Genomic DNA, 19,452 nt, shown 5'->3' with positions numbered 1-19,452 from the left:
TGTTGAGTCTTCACAAAAAATACAGTTTTATATCTTTATGTTTGAAGCCTGAAATGTGGCAAAAGGTCGCAAAGTTCAAGGGGGCCGAATACTTTCGCAAGGCACTGTATATATATTCTACCTGCAACCAAAAAGGGTTCTTTTAGGTTCTAAATAGCTCCTTTTTTCCCTAAGAGTGTAGGAGGAGGAGAGTACTGGGAGGAGGAGAGTACTGGGAGGAGGAGAGTACTAGGAGGAGGAGGGGGCCGAATACTTTCGCAAGGCACTGTACATGTCTGGCGTCCAACGTAATCTGTGTCCTTATAGTCTCCCCTCACTTCTATACAGCTACAACCGGAAGTGACCTTTCGTAGCAGGTTAGGAGAACATTTACGCAAACCCTAACTCTTTTCTTAACCTTAAACTAATTCTCCTAACCTGCTACAAAAAATTAACTTCCAGTCCTAGCTGTATCGAAGTGACGTGTTTTAATGGAATCTCCCCTTTCAAAGCCATGCAAAGGTCGCATGACCTGTTCTCTCATTTCTAGTCTCATTCGAAAAGCAATACCAAAATACATGCATTAGAATAAATTCAAGCATAATGGACATCTATATTTTTCCTGATATCAGGCTACTACAGAATCCACAATGTGTAGGGCTCATGTTAAACAAAGATGCTCTATTCAAAGCAAATTGGGAAAAAAAAGCCTATTCGTAATTAAATAATTTTGGCAGATGTTTACAAGGCTAGACGACTAGCAATGTCCACTAGACTTTTCTGTTGTTATCTACTTTGACAAAAGGTGTTTTTGGTTGGTATATAGGTCCATTATCTGTCATTCTATCAATGTATACATTTTGTGTATTTATTTTTTTAGTTCTAACAAATCTGTAAAACTGCTTTCAGTGGCACAAAACACAGGAGGTTGGTGGAACCTTGAGATAATGTTCTTGTGGTAATGGCTGGAGCGGAGTTTGTGGAATGGAATCAAATACATCAAACACATGGTTTCCAGGTGTTTGATGCCCTTTCATTTGCGCCGTCCCGGACATTAGTATGAGCCGTTCTCCCCTCGGTAGCCTCCTGTACATGGCGAGAGAGCAGTCCCTCCAAATTGTGCTGCCAGACTAACCAACCTCCCACACATCTCAAGCCTGTCAATGTATTATTGAAAGCATCCATCTGTCTCCCTCAAACGCCACAGAAATCAAAAAAGCCTGTTCCAGAACAAACAAGAAAGGGTGGGCGAGGGCTTTTGTTACATGCCTCTCTTCCAGACCCCCTTTTAAACATGTCCCCATCAAAATTCTAATTGAGCTCAGAAAATGTGATGCATAGCATTTAGGGACAATTAATAAGACAGCTTTAAAAACAAAAGACGTCAATTGAGGATCAAAAAAGCCTTTATGAACAGAGGATAAAGTATTTACATGGTTGTTCATCTCCTTTTGTAATTTAACGATATATGGAGTCTTTAAACAAACACAGCTTATGTGCAACATCAAACATCAGCAAACATAATTATCTATCTCCCATTGCTTTCTGGTCTGGAGGCCAATGTGTTTTGCATTACTGTTATATAAACAAAATATAGACATAGCAACATCTTGATCAACAAATAATGGCATCATCGGTCAGTATACCCCTCTCCGCCACTGAAGATGTGGTCTTCCGCTTTGGCCATACTGACTTTAAATACATTTATCAGTCACCTCTGACCATATGGTTGGTATAGGGAGAAGTAAAAGTACATCAAGATATTGGATATTCTATATGGCGCCTCAGTTTCTCAAGCAGTTAGACAAGTTTCATTGCTACCAAAAATAAAACTTGACGGGCCAATGGATTTTTCCCTGAAAATGACTTGCTGACAAAACAAATTGCAACCCACAAGCTAGACTCACACGAGGCAGGGAACCTTGACCCAAATGGGCATCTGTAAGCATCTCACAAACATAAGTCACAGTACCACTCCACTGCAGATGAAGCACCACAAATTAAGGAAGAATAGGGAAAACAGAAATAATCTGATGCACAACACAAATAACTTAAAAAATATATTTTAAAAAGTGATCCGTCAGTTTGTGAGATGCTGTATTTCATTAAAACTAGAAGTTAAGTTTTTCCACTTTATGGTTTGCAAGAAGGGATAAATAAATAGTGTTCTTTACCACTGGCTTTTGACATTGTCTCATCAGAACGTATTTTGTTGTTTGTGTGTGTGGCAGATGGTGAGTCACAGGAGATATCATGCTGCATGTACATTAGAAAATAAATAATAACAAAGACAAATAATTACCAAGCACAGCAGCCTCAGTGTATCAATTAAAACAGACAAGGAATTGTGGCCTTAGTTACTTGGAGTCCCCACATTTCCTTCACTCTAACATCAAAGGATAATTCTGATTCAGAGGGTCATTTCATTGATATACATTAACATACACATAGATACAGTTAGAACCACCATTGTTAAACCATAGTTGGAGGTTCCCCAGTTAATATTGGGCTGTTACCCACACACAAGTGAAGTGGGTTAAGAATTCATGTCTGGGCAATGAGTGTCCGTCGCCACACTTGTGACCACATAGTCCAGAGACGCTGTATTTGGCTGAGCTGGGGTACTACATCTCCCATCAGGCCATGCTCTCCCGCTCTTCCGTCGGTCCATTTGCACTCCTCTTCACTTTCTTCACTCCATCTCCCATCGCCGTTGAGGTCATTATTCTGAAGCGGCAGCAGAAAAAGGCATAGGATTTAGTCCCCCAAATATTTTTTTTTTTTAAATAAAAAATGTCAACCCTGAAAACCTCCACCACATCCCAACATTCAGTACAGATGGAACAAGCATCTTGAAACATTGGTCTAACTTAATTTGGATTGTCCCTTTGGATAGTCCCTCACCCAGACAGCTCAGGACCATTGGATTTGGATGAAGTACTATGATAAACTGGCCGCAGACCATTAAATTACCCAATTAACTAGGTTTATTAGCCATCCCTAGCCACCCAACCAGCATAAGAAACAGCTGCATGTTGCAGACAGTTGACATTTAATAAGTTAGTTTAATAAGATAATCAATCACCGTATTCTTATCGGCAGACTCAACAGCCTTGGTTTCTTTAATGACTGCCTCGCCTGGTTCACTAACTACTTCTCAAATAGAGTTCAGTGTGTCAAATTGGAGGGCCTGTTGTCTGGACCGCTGGCAGTCTATGGGGGTGCCACAGGGTTCAATTCTCGGGCCGACTCTTTTCTCTATATATAATAAATGTTGCTTTTGCTGCGGGTGATTCTTTGATCCACCTCTACTCAGACGACACCATTCTGTATACATCTGGCCCTTCTTTGGACACTGTGTTAATAAACCTCCAAACGAGCTTCAACCCCATACAACACTCCTTTCGTGGCCTCCAACTGCTCTTAAAATGCTAGTAAAACGAAATGCATGCTCTTCAAACGATCGCTGCCCACACCTGCCTGCCCGACTAGCATCTCTACTCTGGACGGTTCGGACTGATGTGGACAACTATAAATACCTAGGTGTCTGGCTAGACTGTAAACTCTCCTTCCAGACTCACATTAAGCATCTCCAATCCAAAGTTAATTCTAGATTTATCTTCCTATTTCGCAACAAAGCCTTCACTCATGCTCCCAAACATACCCTCGTAAAACTGACCATCCAACTTATCCTTGACTTCGGCAACGTCCTTTACAAAATAGCCTTCAACACTCTACTCAGCAAATTGGATGCAGTCTATCACAGTGCAATCCGTTTTGTCACCAAAGCCCCATATACTACCCACCACTGCGACCTATATGCTCTCGTTGGCTGGTCCTCGCTACATATTCGTCGCCAAACTCACTGGCTCCAGGTCATCTATAAGTTCCACCTTATCTCAGCTCACTGGTCACCATAGCAACACCCACCCGTAGCACGCGCTCCAGCAGGTATATTTCACTGGTCATCCCCAAACACCTAATTTGGCCACCTTTCCTTCCAGTTCTCTGCTGCCAATGACTGGAACTAATTGCAAAAATCACTGAAGTTGGAGACATATCTCCATCATGAACTTTAAGCATCAGCTGTCAGAGCAGCTTACCGATCACTGTAGCTGTACACAGCCCATCTGTAAATAGCCCATCCAACCAACTACCTACCTCATCCCCATATTTGTTTTTCTGCTCTTTTGCACACCAGTATTTCTACTTGCACATCCTCATCTGCACATATAATCACTCCAGTGTAAATCGCTAAATTGTAATTACTTCGCCACTATTGGCCTATTTATTGCCTTACCTCCTTAGCACACACTGTATACATATTTTTATATTGTGTTATTGACTGTACATTTGTTTATCCCATGTGTAACTGTTGTTTTTGTCGCACTGCTTTGCTTTATCTTGGCCAGGTCGCAGTTGTAAATGAGAACTTTTTCTCAACTGGCCTACCTGGTTAAATAAAAGGTGAAATATATATGTGTGTAAAAAAAAGTAATTATAATCTAGGCATCCAAATCAAGGCATACCTCTAGGTAGAGTTTGACCAAATACCTGCCTCAAGCACACAAAATGGGAGTACCATCTAAAGAACCCGAAGGAATTTTTGAAATATTCAGAATGTTCCACTTTCTTTGAAAGCCTCCTCGGGCTGCTCCACAAACATACAGCCCATGTTTAATTCATACTGTGTGTGGTCCCACTTTGAAAATGTCCCTAACACTTAGTGTATGTATTTAAATGGTATAGTATAAATACAGAATGCATATAGTCCTCCAGTGTGGGATTCTTTATGTACACAAGGGTGTCCAGGTCTCTTTTGATGTAGATCTGTGTATCGTCAGTCTAACATTAGAAGTGAACACCATTATTTTTAACCCACCTGCTGTGTTCTGGTCGAATTGGACCGATTTACAAGTTCTCTCTGAAAAATGTAGTTAATCTGATTGTCATAAGGTTCCATGACTTTGTCCACACAGGACATCTGAACAAATACATTTTGATGATTTTCATTACATTTTGGGTGTTTTATTTAACTTTTTTACAGCTGTGGTGTTCCTGGTCAAAAATGACCAGCCATTACAAGTGAATGGGTGAGACTACAATTAGTGTATAAAATTGAGTTCAGGCACATGCCCATTCATCAGATGGACACACTAGCTCTCCCAGACCCCCACATGCATGTGTTTGAGCGCACACACACCTCACTCCCCTTCTTGGCTTCCATGGCAACCACCACAGGAACCTTTCCTCAATAGAATCTTTCCCCCCACGGGAACCACACCTGTTGGCATTCTCACAATCGCAACATTGTTTCTATAATATATCCAACTTTTCTCACAGCTCTGGTATATAAAGCATTTTTAAGGGCTTGCTCACAATTCATTCTGTGGTAGCATAATGACCAAACGATACACTGTATGTGAAGCTCTTGATCATATCTTTGATCATGACACTGGTGAGGAGAGTCCTTGTTAAACTTTGATACAAAGTAGTATGTAATAAATAGCACAATACGTTTCATCTGAGTGTTTGTTATAGTCAAAATAATCCATACATTGTGCTTTTTTAAAAACTCAAAAACGAGTTGTATGAACTCAGGTCAATGAGGCCTATAGGCTATAAATAGCAAATAGAAGTTAAAAACTTGTAATGTCCACAACAACTTAAGTTGACAAAAAGATCTAACATTAGGTGATGATATATGTATTATTATGGATTTAGTCAGCTATAATGGGGTGGTCATTTTGGACCAGGAACACAGAATTCATTAACATGAAACAAACACAACAGGAGGGCAAGAGACAAGAGAGAGCATGTAGATTATTTATAGAATGGGTCTTAAAATAGAGCCTTGAGGGACACCACATGAGATCCCACAGTTGGGCATAACCCATGGCAACATATTGTATATTTTACTCTGATCACATAGTTTGGTTGTTTCTCCTATCTTAGTTTAATGCACTTCGATGAGCCACTAGGAAAAAAAACAGTTACAGACTAGGTCATGCATATAACAAAACAGTTGTAGGGAAATTCCTGACCTCCAGACAGAGAATCAAGGCACATTACCTGTGCCCATATTCATAAAGCCTCTCGGAGGAGTGTTGATCTAGGATCAGTTTTGCCTGTAGATTATGATGAATGGACAGAGGGGACCTTAAAGCCTCTCAGAGTATGAGTGGTTAAGAATACAGGCCTCCATTTCATTTAATGAAAAAAATATTTAAAGTCCTCTTGAGAACACATAAGCCATATTTTCTTGACTTGCCTCAGTAAACATGTGTACTGGGACTGACTAGATGTATTGAATGATGTATTGAATGCGAGTTAATAGTTGTGGCTGGAATAATCAACGCAAGGCCAAGAAAGACATTTCAAAAGCAACCACCACCACCTCATTATGTTCAATAACAGCTTGGAAGAAAAGACATCTTCATACACCCGGCAGCTGAGTCAACTATATACCACACTCCTTTTCAGAACATCCACTGAAGCCCCGCCCGTCAGGAATAAACAGGGGGAAAGAAGTGTGTAGAAAATGTGGAGCCCGAGTCTGTGTTTGTATGCTACAGTATGTATTTGAACACAGTTTAGCATGCATGACAACAGGCATTGGATTTGTTTTTTGTGTACATGTACACAGGTGAGTCTGTATGTTTGTATTATACACCCCTGAGTTTAAAGTCATTACTGTACGCTTGTGTGTGTGTCCACTCCCCCTTCAGCTCCTGGTCTGTGGGTCTGGTGCCAGCTCCCCAGGCGAGTGACCCAATTCTGGGCATCCAGGCCGGCGAGAGGAGAGCAGGACGCTAGAAGCCGGACAGGAGAGGGAGGGGGAGGACGGCGCAGCCTAGACCCAGTTAACCAGCTGCACCTGGCACTCCTGCTCCTTGCCCCAAATAGTTTAACCTTTGTCGCGCTCCATTGCTGTAGCAGTCTTGCTAGGTGTGCTATAGGCTCATTATTCCACCCAGCCAACTCCTGGCATTCAGGCCCTAATCTCTCGTGGACAGATGAACCTAACATAAATGATAGCAGCGACTGTCAACAGACTGAGATATGACAACTAACGAGGAACTTTGGTCTAGTACGCAGATCTTTTTGTTGTGAATCATTTGGACAAATCACAATTTCCCAGGTGCTCACATCTTTCGAATTTTGCAAAGAACATTGGGTCCATACACTTGCAGAGTTACCGTTTAAGGGAGGTGCTTAATATATGTTTTAACTTGATTAAATAATTGATCTGACCAAATTACATACAATTTTTGTTCTGGGTTTACCAAGATTATTCAGGCCTTAAATCAAGAAAGATCTAATTTCTTCCTAGGAGAGCTACAGTTGTGTGTGCAGGCATTTCTGTGTATTTCTCCTTTGCAAAGATAAACCAAGAAGCTGATTAACCAGCATGATCTTTACACATGTGCACCCCTGTGCTGTGGACAAAAAAAGGCCACTCTAAAATGTGTAGTTTTGCCACACAACACAATTCCACAGAAGTCTCAAGTTGCAATTGGCATGCTGACTGCAGGAATGTCCACCGGAGCTATTGCCAGAGAAATGAATGTTCATTTCGCTACCATAAGCTGCCTCAAACGTTGTTTTAGAGAATATGTCAGTACGTCCAACCAGCCTCATTACCACAAACCAGGTGTAACCACATCCGGCTTCTTCACATATGGACAACGAACACAATTGCATTTTATAGATGACAATTTGAATGAACAGAGATACCGTGATGAGATCCTGAGGCCCATTGTAGTGCCATTCATCCACCGCCATCACCTCATGTTTTAGCATGATAATGCATGGCCCCATGTCGCAAGGATCTGTACACAATTCCTGAAAATGTCCCAGTTATTCCATGGCCTGCATACTCACCAGACATGTCAACCATTGAGCATATTTGGGATTCTCTGGATCGACAGCATGTTCCAGTTCCTGACGATATCCAGATACTTTGCACAGCCATTGAGGAGTGGGACAACATTCCACAGGACACAATCAACAGCTTGATCAACTCTATGCGAAGGAGATGTGTCACGTTGCATAAGGCAAATGGTGGTCACACTGGATACTGACTAGTTTTCTGATCCACGCACCTACTTTATGTATTTAAAGTATCTGTGACCAACAAATGCATATCTGTATTGCCAGTCATGTGAAATCCATAGATTAGAGACCAATTAATTTATTTCAATTGACTGATTTCCTTATATGAACTAACTCAGTAAAATCTTTGAAATTGCTGCATGTTCCGTTTATATTTTTGTTCAGTATATATAATTCATAAATACAGCTGGTTCTGGGAAGTGTTTCCAAAATCCTATTTGGCCCCCTTGGGTAAGATACAACAGTCTACACAGAGGGAGGTAGGGAGAGAACAGGGACCAAGGACACATGGTACACTTTGGATATTAAGAACAAAAAAAGGAGAGAAAACAGGTAGAAGAGCCTGGAGAGAGGTGGAACAAGGGAGGAGGATGAGTGCGGCAGGCTCCATTGTGACCTGGATGGAGAGATGAAGAGAAAGAAATGGAGCGGGAGGGAGGATGAAAGCTCGGGAGGAGGGCGAGAGGACATTGATTAAGTATCTCAGGGACGTCGACATACTGACACTCTAAAAACAGATTGAGTAAAAAAAAAAAAAAGATAAAAGCGCCTAAAATAAGAAAACGGTAGACAAGGTGAATGGAAGCAGGTCTGCTGGTGTACTGTATGTAGGTTGGAGCACCAAATAGCCATGTTCCTTTTAAAGTGGAACTGACAGCGTTTTAACTACTTTGCAGATATGAAAACAGACAATCATAATATTAGTCAAAAACATCAAATTCACGGTTTATGCTTCAAAACCAACTTCATAAGAGGTTTTAAAAATAGATTCTATTTGGATCAAAATTCCATGACGTACAGTAAGGTATTGTTGGCAGAATAGATGATTGCAGTTCAATGCATGAGTAATATAATTCACCAATACATTTCTTGGTAGTCCAAAACAGATTGTTATCATGTTGTAAAATCACAGCTGGCCTGGTACATTGTTTGCTGCCGGGATGCATCATTTCAGTTACTCAATATTCTGGACAAATACAGATGACTGTAACTAAGGTTGGGAATGTCAATACACTCAAACTAGTAAGGGAAATGATCACAAGTCAGTCATAACTTGGCTAAGACTAGCGTATGTGACAAACAAGGCCCGTGGACCGAATATAAAATATCAGTCAACAGTTGAGTCATCTACTTTATAAAATTACAGCCCGATGCGCTCGCAACTTCAATTGTGCTACTTTCGTGTGTCCCGTTTACAGCATGCAGCAGTGGGAAAAGTGTACAGACATACCACAGTCCTAGCTAGGCTACTAAAATGCTGACTTGGTTTTTAAAGCTTGACAATTAACACCATGCAACAGGCATGTAGGCCTATTACAGAAACATTTGAGCAGTAGCCTAGGTTGGCTACTCAACTAGCTACATTTTGAGTTCACCATACAGAAATGCTGAATTCAACCACACCGGTGATCCATTTTGTGCAAAATAATATACACATTTAAGTTTTACAACGACCTATAGTTTTATTTGTGTTATTAAATACGTTTCAATTAGGGTCACAGCAGATTATGCACATTTGGAAGCATATCAGCAGAGGCTGGACAAATATAATTAATTTATTGTTTTAATATGTTAAAATCCTATATAAACAGCATCATGTGGACATTATAAAAGGGACATATTTTTTACAAATAAAACAATGACCATGTTCGGGTCACAGTTTAACGTTTTGTTGTAAAAACAAATAGGCTATGTCTGGCCCGCAAATTCGTTGTTTTTAAAAAAAAAAATGTAAATGGTCTGTAAGCTGATTTACTTTTTTTATTTAATTTTATTTTTAACCTTTATTTAACCAGGCAAGTCAGTTAAGAACAAATTCTTATTTTCAATGACGGCCTAGGAACAGTGGGTTAACTGCCTGTTCAGGGGCAGAACAACAGATTTGTACCTTGTCAGCTCGGGGATTTGAACTTGCAACCTTTCGGTTACTAGTCCAACACTAACCACTAGGCTACCCTGACTTTGACACCCCTGGCTAGCTAAAAAGCCGGAGCATAGCGTTAGCTAGCTAGCTGCTGGGAAGATGTCATAGGAGGAGTGGGTGAGTGACCAACTTTTTCCCCTCATCGTTTTTTATTGGCTACAGCTAGAGATGCTGCAGGTGTCATTTGGTTAGTGAGCAAGAAATGTTCAATCGCTTTGCTAGCTAGCTTGCTATGCTGAACTTGAACGACTTATCTACAGTTAGCATCTCTTAGTTGTCAATCAAATGTTTTTGGCATCGATCAAATAAGCGGGCAGGGAAGTTCCCATTCAGTTGTATAAACATGGGTTGGGACAAGCATGCATTGGCAGGCAAGCTGCAGAAGGACGAGCAGACCACTAGTCCCCATCATCAGTGCCATTTTGACAGCTAACTAGTTGAAGGTTGATCTAATGTTTGATTTTAGCTCATCTCGCATTAGTTTTGATCTTGTTGATGTGAATAGGCAGCTAGCCTAACTTCTCATGGTTGTTTGATCAATAGGCTCCCGAGTGGCGCAGCGGTCTAAGGCACTGCATCTCAGTGCAAAAGGCGTCACTAGAGTCCCTGATTCGAATTCAGGCTGCATTACATCCGACCGTGATTGGAAGTCCCATAGAGCAACGCACAATTGGCCCAGCGTTGTCTGGGTTTGGCCGTCATTGTAAATAAGAATTTGTTCTTAAGTGACTTGCCTATTAAAATAAAGGTTAAATTAAATAAATAAATAAAATAGGATAGTGATGTTCCCAATTGTAAGACTCCCATGGTATTCACATATTTGCAGAATTCATTCGGGTAATATTTTGTGGCTTTTGGCGAATGTTTTCTAAAAATTTAAAGTCGCGCTGTTGCTTCTGCCTGTAAACACACAATCCAGTTCAAAGTGAATGATGGCAGGCCTGTGTGACAAATCGCTTCATTGCATATAGGCCTACTGTAGCTCTGTGGCTATGGCACACCGGTCTGTGTAGACTCTGGTCCTGAACACAGATTTTTTGCAGTGTATTAATTGTTCAAACGCACGGCCGCTTTCCCAATATATTTCAGAATTTTCACAAATGTCTTACTATACATCCTTCCCAAACATTCTATGAATTTACAAAAAATTACCATATCTAAACGGTCAGTTGTACAACTGAATGCATTCAACTGAAATGTGTCTTCCACATTTAACCCAACCTCTGAATCAGAGAGGTGTGGGGGACTGCCATAATCAACATCCACATCTTCAGCGCCCAGGGAACAGTGGGTTAACTGCCTTGCACAGCTATGTTCTCGCTTGTCAGAAAATGTTAAAAATAATAATGTAATTCTGGCTGGGTGTGTATATGAACAAATTTTAAAAGATTTCATGTTACTAAAATGCTGTCAATTCCACTATAATTGGGTTCCTCTCATTGGGTGCCCCAGGGGCCTTGGTAGAACTCTCTGCATTGAACAGGTGGCACCTAGGGTGACAGGGAGAAGTCACACAGCTGTCCTCAGACCAGACCATATTGGGAGGGGTGACACTTAAGAACAACAGGGGGAGGTGATAAAACTGACACAGTTTTTTCATGTGGGCCACAATGGCGAGTAAGGATAGAGGAAGTAGAAAAAAGCGAGGTGCCTGGTTTACAGTAAGTGAGGGTTCTATTTTGACACCATCATGCCAACCCAAACCGTACTGGCGCTGATATTTTTTTATTCACATTGTCCTTTCCAGCATGAATAGAGCCCCTATGGTAGATGCATAACCAGGCCAGACCAGTACACTTTGACTCACTTGATTCGGCTCAGCAGTGTGAAAAAGCATACAATACTCCTGGACCCGTAGTGACGAATTCGAGACAAAAGCCATAGCCATTTGTGACTCGTTTCAGGAAACTAGGCGAGTCACTACTTCACAGTTTCAGACATTTGAAAGTTATTTTATTTGATCAAAATGCGTTTTTTGGCAGAAATGCCTTCTGGAACATGGGAACTTACATGTGCCTTAAAAGCAAACTTGTATGCCATCTGTAAATACTAATAAAATTGTTAAATTATAATCCTAAAGTCACAGAAAAAGAAAGGACTGTGATTGGCTGAGATAATGGATGGGCTGGACATGAGAGATGAGTTTGCCATGTAGCATGCTTCTGTCTGTAACAGGAGCTTCTCAGTATGTGTAAAGCAGTGTATGTGTGTAAATGTCTAAAGCAGCTTTTTTTGGGTGTTTTTTTTATTTTTAGCCCCTTTTTCTCCCCAATTTCGTGGTATCCAATTCTTGTCTCATCGCTACAACTCCCGTACGGGCTCATGCGTCCTCAACCCAACCAAGCCGCACTGCTTCTTAACACAGCGCGCATCCAACCCGGAAGCCAATGTGTCGGAGGAAACACTGTGCACCTGGCAACCTTGGTTAGCGTGCCCGGCCCGCCACAGGAGTCGCGATGAGACAAGGATATCCCTACCGGCCAAACCCTCCCTAACCCGGACGATGCTATGCCAATTGTGCGTCGCCCCACAGACCTCCCGGTCGCGGCCGGTTACGACAGAGCCTGGGCGCGAACCCAGAGTCTCTGGTGGCACAGCTGGCGCTGCAGTACAGTGCCCTTAACCACTGCGCCACCCGGGAGGCCTAAAAGCAGCTTTTTTGAAAGATATCACAAAGCACTGCACAAGTGTTGCTAAGGCTCTCCACTTTCTGGAGGACCAAGTTTTGAAATCATTGGAATGCCAAGTGGAAGCAGAGTATGATACCTAAGGAGAAAATCCAGGCGTTTGATTGCAAATGCGGAGGGAGTCGAAAAGAGAACAGAAGATTGTTGTATAGAATACCTGTCTGGACTACATCTTCAAACTAAGAGCAACCATGGCATCAGAGAGGGATAAGCATTCATCCATGAATACGGGTAAGAGTCTAGCTAGATACATTTTCAGATATTATACGTTTCTAATTTTGTCAGAAGGTCATCTTCATTGCAAGTTAAAGTGTACAGTTAGCTGGCTAGCCAATGTTAGCTGGCTGGCTCGCTAGCTAACGTTACGTGTATGATCTGTGTAGTAAATGTTATTCGCATCTCAGATCCATTTGCTTTGCTAGTTAGCTAGCTACCTAACATTGAACCAAGCTAGTTGGTTAGCTTTAGCTACCTGTAGATTAATGCAGTAATATTACGTGTTGGGATTAAAGTTCAAATGACTCCACTATGCAAGGAACCACTTCACTCTATCCTTTACACCTAACAAGCTAGAAAAATAAAAAACATTGTTTAGAAAGTAGCTTTTAGTTGCCTGGTTTGGTAGATTGACATATCATGAATTTATTAGTATGTCACTGCGACACCTGTATACAGACAAGTCGATAGAATTAATATAAACCAGCCTTTAAATCTTGAAATCTTTGGAATACTCCACGTTCAGCACATGGCCTCATGTGAATCCTTCAAGAGATGGGTAGGGCTAAAACAAAGAGCTTTCCAGTAGCTGTCCCAACATTCAAGGCCCATTTTCTCAAAAGTGGGGTTATAAGTTTATCAACTTTCAAAGCAGAATTTTATTTCCATTTCTTCCTCAACTGCAGTGTATGATATACCATTTTCTAGCTCCGAGTCCCTACTTTTATCCAATGAAAAAAACAATTTCAAAGTTTGCTACATAAGACCGAATCGAGATGGTCGGTCACACTTTGTCTGTGCTTTGACTATAACTTCTGACTATACGTTCCAAGATGCTGATGTGTGCTTGATAATGATTTGGTGCTAGTCAGACTCACACTTCCTCCATCTCCACGTCGTCCTCCACAGAGAGCAGCAGGTAGGGGTTGTAGGAGGCCGGGCGGAACTTATGGCCCGTCAGGAAGAAGAATGCCAGCGTGGCCAGCTCATCCAATAGCTGAAGACAAGGAGAGAGATCAAGAAAGAGAAATGGGTAGTAGTAAAAATGGTGTCAGTACATTGTAACAGCTAAACGTAAAAAACATAAAAGCCTTTCAAAATGGATCAAAAATGCTTTTTTTCCCAATCAAAACTGGTTTTAACTAAGGATTAACATACTGTTAAAGTACACTGCTCAAAAAAATAAAGGGAACACTAAAAGAACACATCCTAGATCTGAATGAATGAAATATTCTTATTAAATACTTTTTTTTCTTTACATAGTTGAATGTGCTGACAACAAAATCACACAAAAATATTATCAATGGAAATCAAATTTATCAACCCATGGAGGTCACACTCAAAATTAAAGTGGAAAACCACACTATAGGCTGATCCAACTTTGATGTAATGTCCTTAAAACAAGTCAAAATGAGGCTCAGTAGTGTGTGTGGCCTCCACGTGCATGTATGACCTCCCTACAACGCCTGGGCATGCTCCTGATGAGGTGGCGGATGGTCTCCTGAGAGATCTCCTCCCAGACCTGGACTAAAGCATCCGCCAACCCCTGACAGTCTGTGGTGCAACATGGCGTTGGTGGATGTAGCGAGACATGATGTCCCAGATGTGCTCAATTGGATTCAGGTCTGGGGAACGGGCGGGCCAGTCCATAGCATCAATGCCTTCCTCTTGCAGGAACTGCTGACACACCAGCCACATGAGGTCTAGCATTCTCTTGCATTAGGAGGAACCCAGGGCCAATCGCACCAGCATATGGTCTCACAAGGGGTCTGAGGATCTCATCTCGGTACCTAATGGCAGTCAGGCTACCTCTGGCGAGCACATGGAGGGCTGTGCGGCCCCCCAAAGAAATGCCACCCCACACCATGACTGACCCACCGCCAAACCGATCATGCTGGAGGATGTTGCAGGCAGCACAACGTTCTCCACGGCGTCTCCAGACTGTCACGTCTGTCACATGTGATCAGTGTGAACCTGCTTTCATCTGTGAAGAGCACAGGGCGCCAGTGGCGAATTTGCCAATCTTGGTGTTCTCTAGCAAATGAAAAACGCCCTGCACGGTGTCAGGCTGTAAGCATAACCCCCACCTGTGGACGTTGAGCCCTCATACCACCCTCATGGAGTCTGTCTCTGACCATTTGAGCAGACACATGCACATGTGGCCTGCTGGAGGTCATTTTGCAGGGCTCTGGCAGTGCTCCTCCTGCTCCTCCTTGCACGAAGGCGGAGGTAGCGGTCCTGCTGCTGGGTTGTTGCCCTCCTACGGCCTCCTCCACGTCTCCTGATGTACTGGCCTGTCTCCTGGTAGCGCCTCCATGCTCTGGACACTACGCTGACAGACACAGCAAACCTTCTTGCCACAGCTCGCATTGATGTGCCATCCTGGATGAGCTGCACTACCTGAGCCACTTGTGTGGGTTGTAGAGTCCGTCTCATGCTACCACTAGAGTGAAAGAACCGCCAGCATTCAAGTGACCAAAACATCAGCCAGGAAGCATAGGAACTGAGAAGTGGTCTGTGGTCCCCACCTGCAGAACCACTCCTTTATTGGGGGTGTCTTGCTAATTGCCTATAATTTCCACCTGTTGTCTATTCCATTTGCACAACAGCATGTGACATTTATTGTCAATCAGTGTTGCTTCCTAAGTGGACAGTTTGATTTCACAGAAGTGTGATTGACTTGGAGTTACATTGTGTTGTTTAAGTGTTCCCTTTATTTTTTTGAGCAGTGTATTTAACTTGGACTAATATAAAATATATATATATATATATATTAGTATTGTTTTACCGTTAAACAAAACATAGGTGGACACCCACCTGGTACAGCCACTTCCACTGAAAGGGAACAATGAACTTGATGAGAATTGCGATTATACGGGTGAAATAAATATAGCATACAATCTGAAGGAGAGAGAGAGAAATACAGACATTAGATAAATGATAAACAATTTTCTGAACACAGATATAAATAAGAAAACGGAGCATCCTTCTTTTCAGTCACTTTTTAGAGAGCGAGAGAGACAGGCAAATGGGGAAACAGAAAGTAAAACAAGTTTACAAGGCATAATCAGGAAGATTGGCATTGGCTGACAATATGAACGTTGATACAACAGAGAGAGAAGAGGGAGAAAGCGAGAAAACTAAAGCACAACCCCTTTGTTTGCAGAGTGGACATTACAATAAGAGATGAACATGTTAAACACCAACAAGACAGATAAAGAAATCAAAAACAGAATGTCCGAGAGCGAGACAGCCCAACAGTTGTAATATCTTTATGGAGGGGTTTCATACATGGCTATTCACGATTCAATTAATACAAAGAGGGAGCTGTAATGACTCCACCGAAGTGGAACGGATGAAAGATGAAGTAAGACCCGTGCACACATATACTGTACAGACTCCCTAAAAACACGCCACTTCAATACAGCTATCACTTTTCCTAGCAGGTCAGGATAATTAAATGTAGCGGGGTTAGCGAAAATGCTCTCCAAACCTGCTATGAAAAGACACTTGTGTCGAAGTGGAGTGTTTTTAGGGAGTTCCATACAGACAGACGTAGACACAATGCTGGGTTTGTTTCCATTTAAAAAGGCGTACATGTGGCTGTGTGTATGCATTGGTGTGTGCAAACAAGTGTGTGTGTGTGTGGCCTATCGTCACACCTGCAGTGTGTATTGATGGAGCTGTTTGTGAGGAGAGAGAGAGTGTCTGAAGAGCATGACAAGAGGAAACTTACCATCACATAGTAGTGCCTGAAGAGCTTCAACTGGGCAAGGTTGATAGCAGCTGCAAAAAAAATGACATTATTAATAAGATAGCAAAGACCTGTGAGAGCTTTTTAGTAACACACATCTGTCATCCCCCTCCAAAAATAAACATGGCTCATTTGAGACACCTTTTAGAAAAGTTAGGAGATGAAGAAAAAGGTTTTCTATAAGTAGAGTATATGACACTTTTTATTAAAACACCTCTAAAAAGAACATTGAATGAATCAGACGGGTAAAGGTTAGGGGAACTTCTAATTTGAGGAGTTTTGCATGATGATTAAAAAAGCAAGTGATCCAAGACGTTTGGCCCGATATAAATCCGTAGAAGGCTAAAAAGGCCCATCAGAGAAGGCTGTATTGGATGTAATAACGCTGCAAAGTGCCTTGATGCAATCTGAACCCCTTCCAACAGAAATGTGACCCCGAGGGGAAAGAAATGGAGGGCGACTTGTACAGTCATTCATCATTCTCACACTGTACAACTTCCTCCACAGAAGTGGGACTTCAAAAAGAGGACAGTAAGCTATAAGTATGGATCTTACTGTGGCCTACTTAGGACAAAACAAGCCACTTTGAAACCAGGTGAGCAATTATGGAAGTGCCATAACAACCTACTGTGGAGTCGAGGAATTTGAACGCTTTGTGCCGTAATCTACTCAGCCTGTGGTGGTTACCTACCCATAGAGACAGACGTCTGAAGCTACACTAGGTTATTCAACCCTAAAACATTTATAGAAAGACTCCTGGCTTTCTACCAGACAAGGTAGACATACAGACATGCATGTGGCTCTGAGTGATAACGTCTGCTCTGATAAATAAATCATATGTACCACACATACTGTGCACACACAATTTCGACACTAAGAAGCGAAGCGCTAAGGGAGTTGATACAGGTGCACTGATGAGGAAACTAAACTCAATTAGCTGCATGGAAACAAACAGTGGATTGTTCATTTGGAATGGTTACTCCATCATCTCTATGGGCTGTTCATTGACTTTAAGGAGCAACCACGTGGAATTGGAACTGGTCAATCAATTACATTTTATAACTGGTCAGCCAGAGAGAAAAAAAAACTTGAAGGCACGATTCCTAAATCTTCATGAATGTTGACTGAAAATTGACTTTTTCTCGTACTGAATTGTAACCGATGTAGTTTTGGTCAGATAGCAACCAATTTCTATTTGATCTGTTAAACAACTAGGAATTATAACACTAACACCAAGAATATATGGTATGAACACCCTCTTTACAGTCGAAATGGCACAAACAAATCTCTTGTGGATTGTAACAGCTTTGGATTTGGTGAGGTCTGTAGCCTAGTGGTTGGAGCGTTGGACTAGTAACCGGAAGGTTGCAAGTTCAAACCCCCGAGCTGACAAGGTACAAATCTGTCGTTCTGCCCCTGAACGGGCAGTTAACCCACTGTTCCTAGGCCGTCATTGAAAATAAGAATTTGTTCTTAACTGACTTGCCTAGTTAAATAAAGGTAAAATAAAAATAAATAAAAATAAAAAATATCATACTGCCTATTGTTCAATTAAAGAACTGTGGAATGGAGTCTGTCCAAAATGAGACATTTGACACAATTCACACACAGACAGAACCTTCTATGAGCTCCCATTCATGATAGGAATGTCATGAGAGCCAGCTCATTGACAAGTGCTATAAGACGAGCCCAACCTGAATGTATGTGAAATGGCCTGACATTTCAGTAATGAAACAGATCTGGTAGCTGTGCTTTTCCCTTTCCTCGCCTGGTCTAATCACGAGTAGAACGGGAATTAATTAGGTGGCTGAAAACTTCAACAGAAAAACTTCTGCATGGAACAAGGAGAAGGGGAGCACAATAGGCCAGTGGTATTCTACTGTTACCCTGAGAGTTCTGGAGAGTGATGGTTCTGTTCTACCCAATAATTAAACTGAACAAAATTATAAAAACGCAAACATGTAAAGTGTTGGTCCCATGTTTCCAGAGCTGAAATAAGATATCCCCAAAATTTCCCACACACACAAAAGCTTATTTCTCTCAAATTTTGTGCACAAATTTGTTTACATTTCTGTCAGTGAGCATTTATCCTTTGCCAAGATAATCCACCCAACTGACAGGTCTGGCATATCATAAGATAATTAAACAGCATGATTTAATTAGGGACAATAGGTCACTCTAAAATGTGCAGTTTTGTCACACAATGCCACAGATGTCTCAAGTTCTGAGGGAGTGTGCAATTTGCATGCTGACTGCAGGAATGTCCACCAGAGCTGTTGATAGAGAATGTAATGTTAATTTCTCTACCATAAGCCGCCTCCAACGCCGTTTAACAGAAATGTCAGCACGTCCAACCAGCCTCACAAACACAGACCATATGTGACCACACCAGCCCAGGACCTCCACATGCTGCTTCTTCACCTGCAGGATCATCTAAAACCAGGCACCCAGACAGCTGATGAAACTGAGGAGTAATTCTGTCTGTAATAAAGCCTTTTTGTGGGGAAAAACTCCTTCCGATTGGAGAGCCAGGCCCAGTCAGTCATGTGAAATCCATAGATTAGGGCCTAATGAAATTATTTCAATTGACTGATTTCCTTATATGAACTGTAACTCAGTAAAATTGTTAAATGTTGTGTTTTATGTTCAGTATAATTGCACACACCTGTTGTCCCAGGTCTAAAGCAGTCCCTGATTAGAGGGGATCGATAAAAAAATGCAATGGAACTGGCTTTGAAAGACACTAGACCATATTATATATCACATATGGAGGAAAT

General features: G+C 41.7%; 1 protein-coding gene across 1 annotated transcript in view; it reads right to left on the bottom strand.

Moving 5' to 3' along the window:
- Positions 1–1,367: 1,367 nt before the first annotated feature.
- Positions 1,368–19,452, bottom strand: part of gpr107 (G protein-coupled receptor 107) — a 32,481-nt gene continuing 14,396 nt past the window's right edge. Inside the window, exons 15-18 of the mRNA XM_021601762.2 lie at positions 16,658–16,707; positions 15,739–15,822; positions 13,800–13,918; positions 1,368–2,706 (exon numbers count right to left, since the gene is read on the bottom strand). Of these exons, the coding sequence (XP_021457437.1) occupies positions 2,616–2,706; positions 13,800–13,918; positions 15,739–15,822; positions 16,658–16,707 (344 nt within the window). The 3' untranslated portion in view covers positions 1,368–2,615. The remainder of the gene's footprint in view (positions 2,707–13,799; positions 13,919–15,738; positions 15,823–16,657; positions 16,708–19,452) is intronic.

This window comes from Oncorhynchus mykiss, chromosome 5 (assembly GCF_013265735.2).
Source record: "Oncorhynchus mykiss isolate Arlee chromosome 5, USDA_OmykA_1.1, whole genome shotgun sequence".
NCBI lineage: Eukaryota > Metazoa > Chordata > Actinopteri > Salmoniformes > Salmonidae > Oncorhynchus > Oncorhynchus mykiss.
This window is presented reverse-complemented; position numbering and strand designations above follow the sequence as displayed.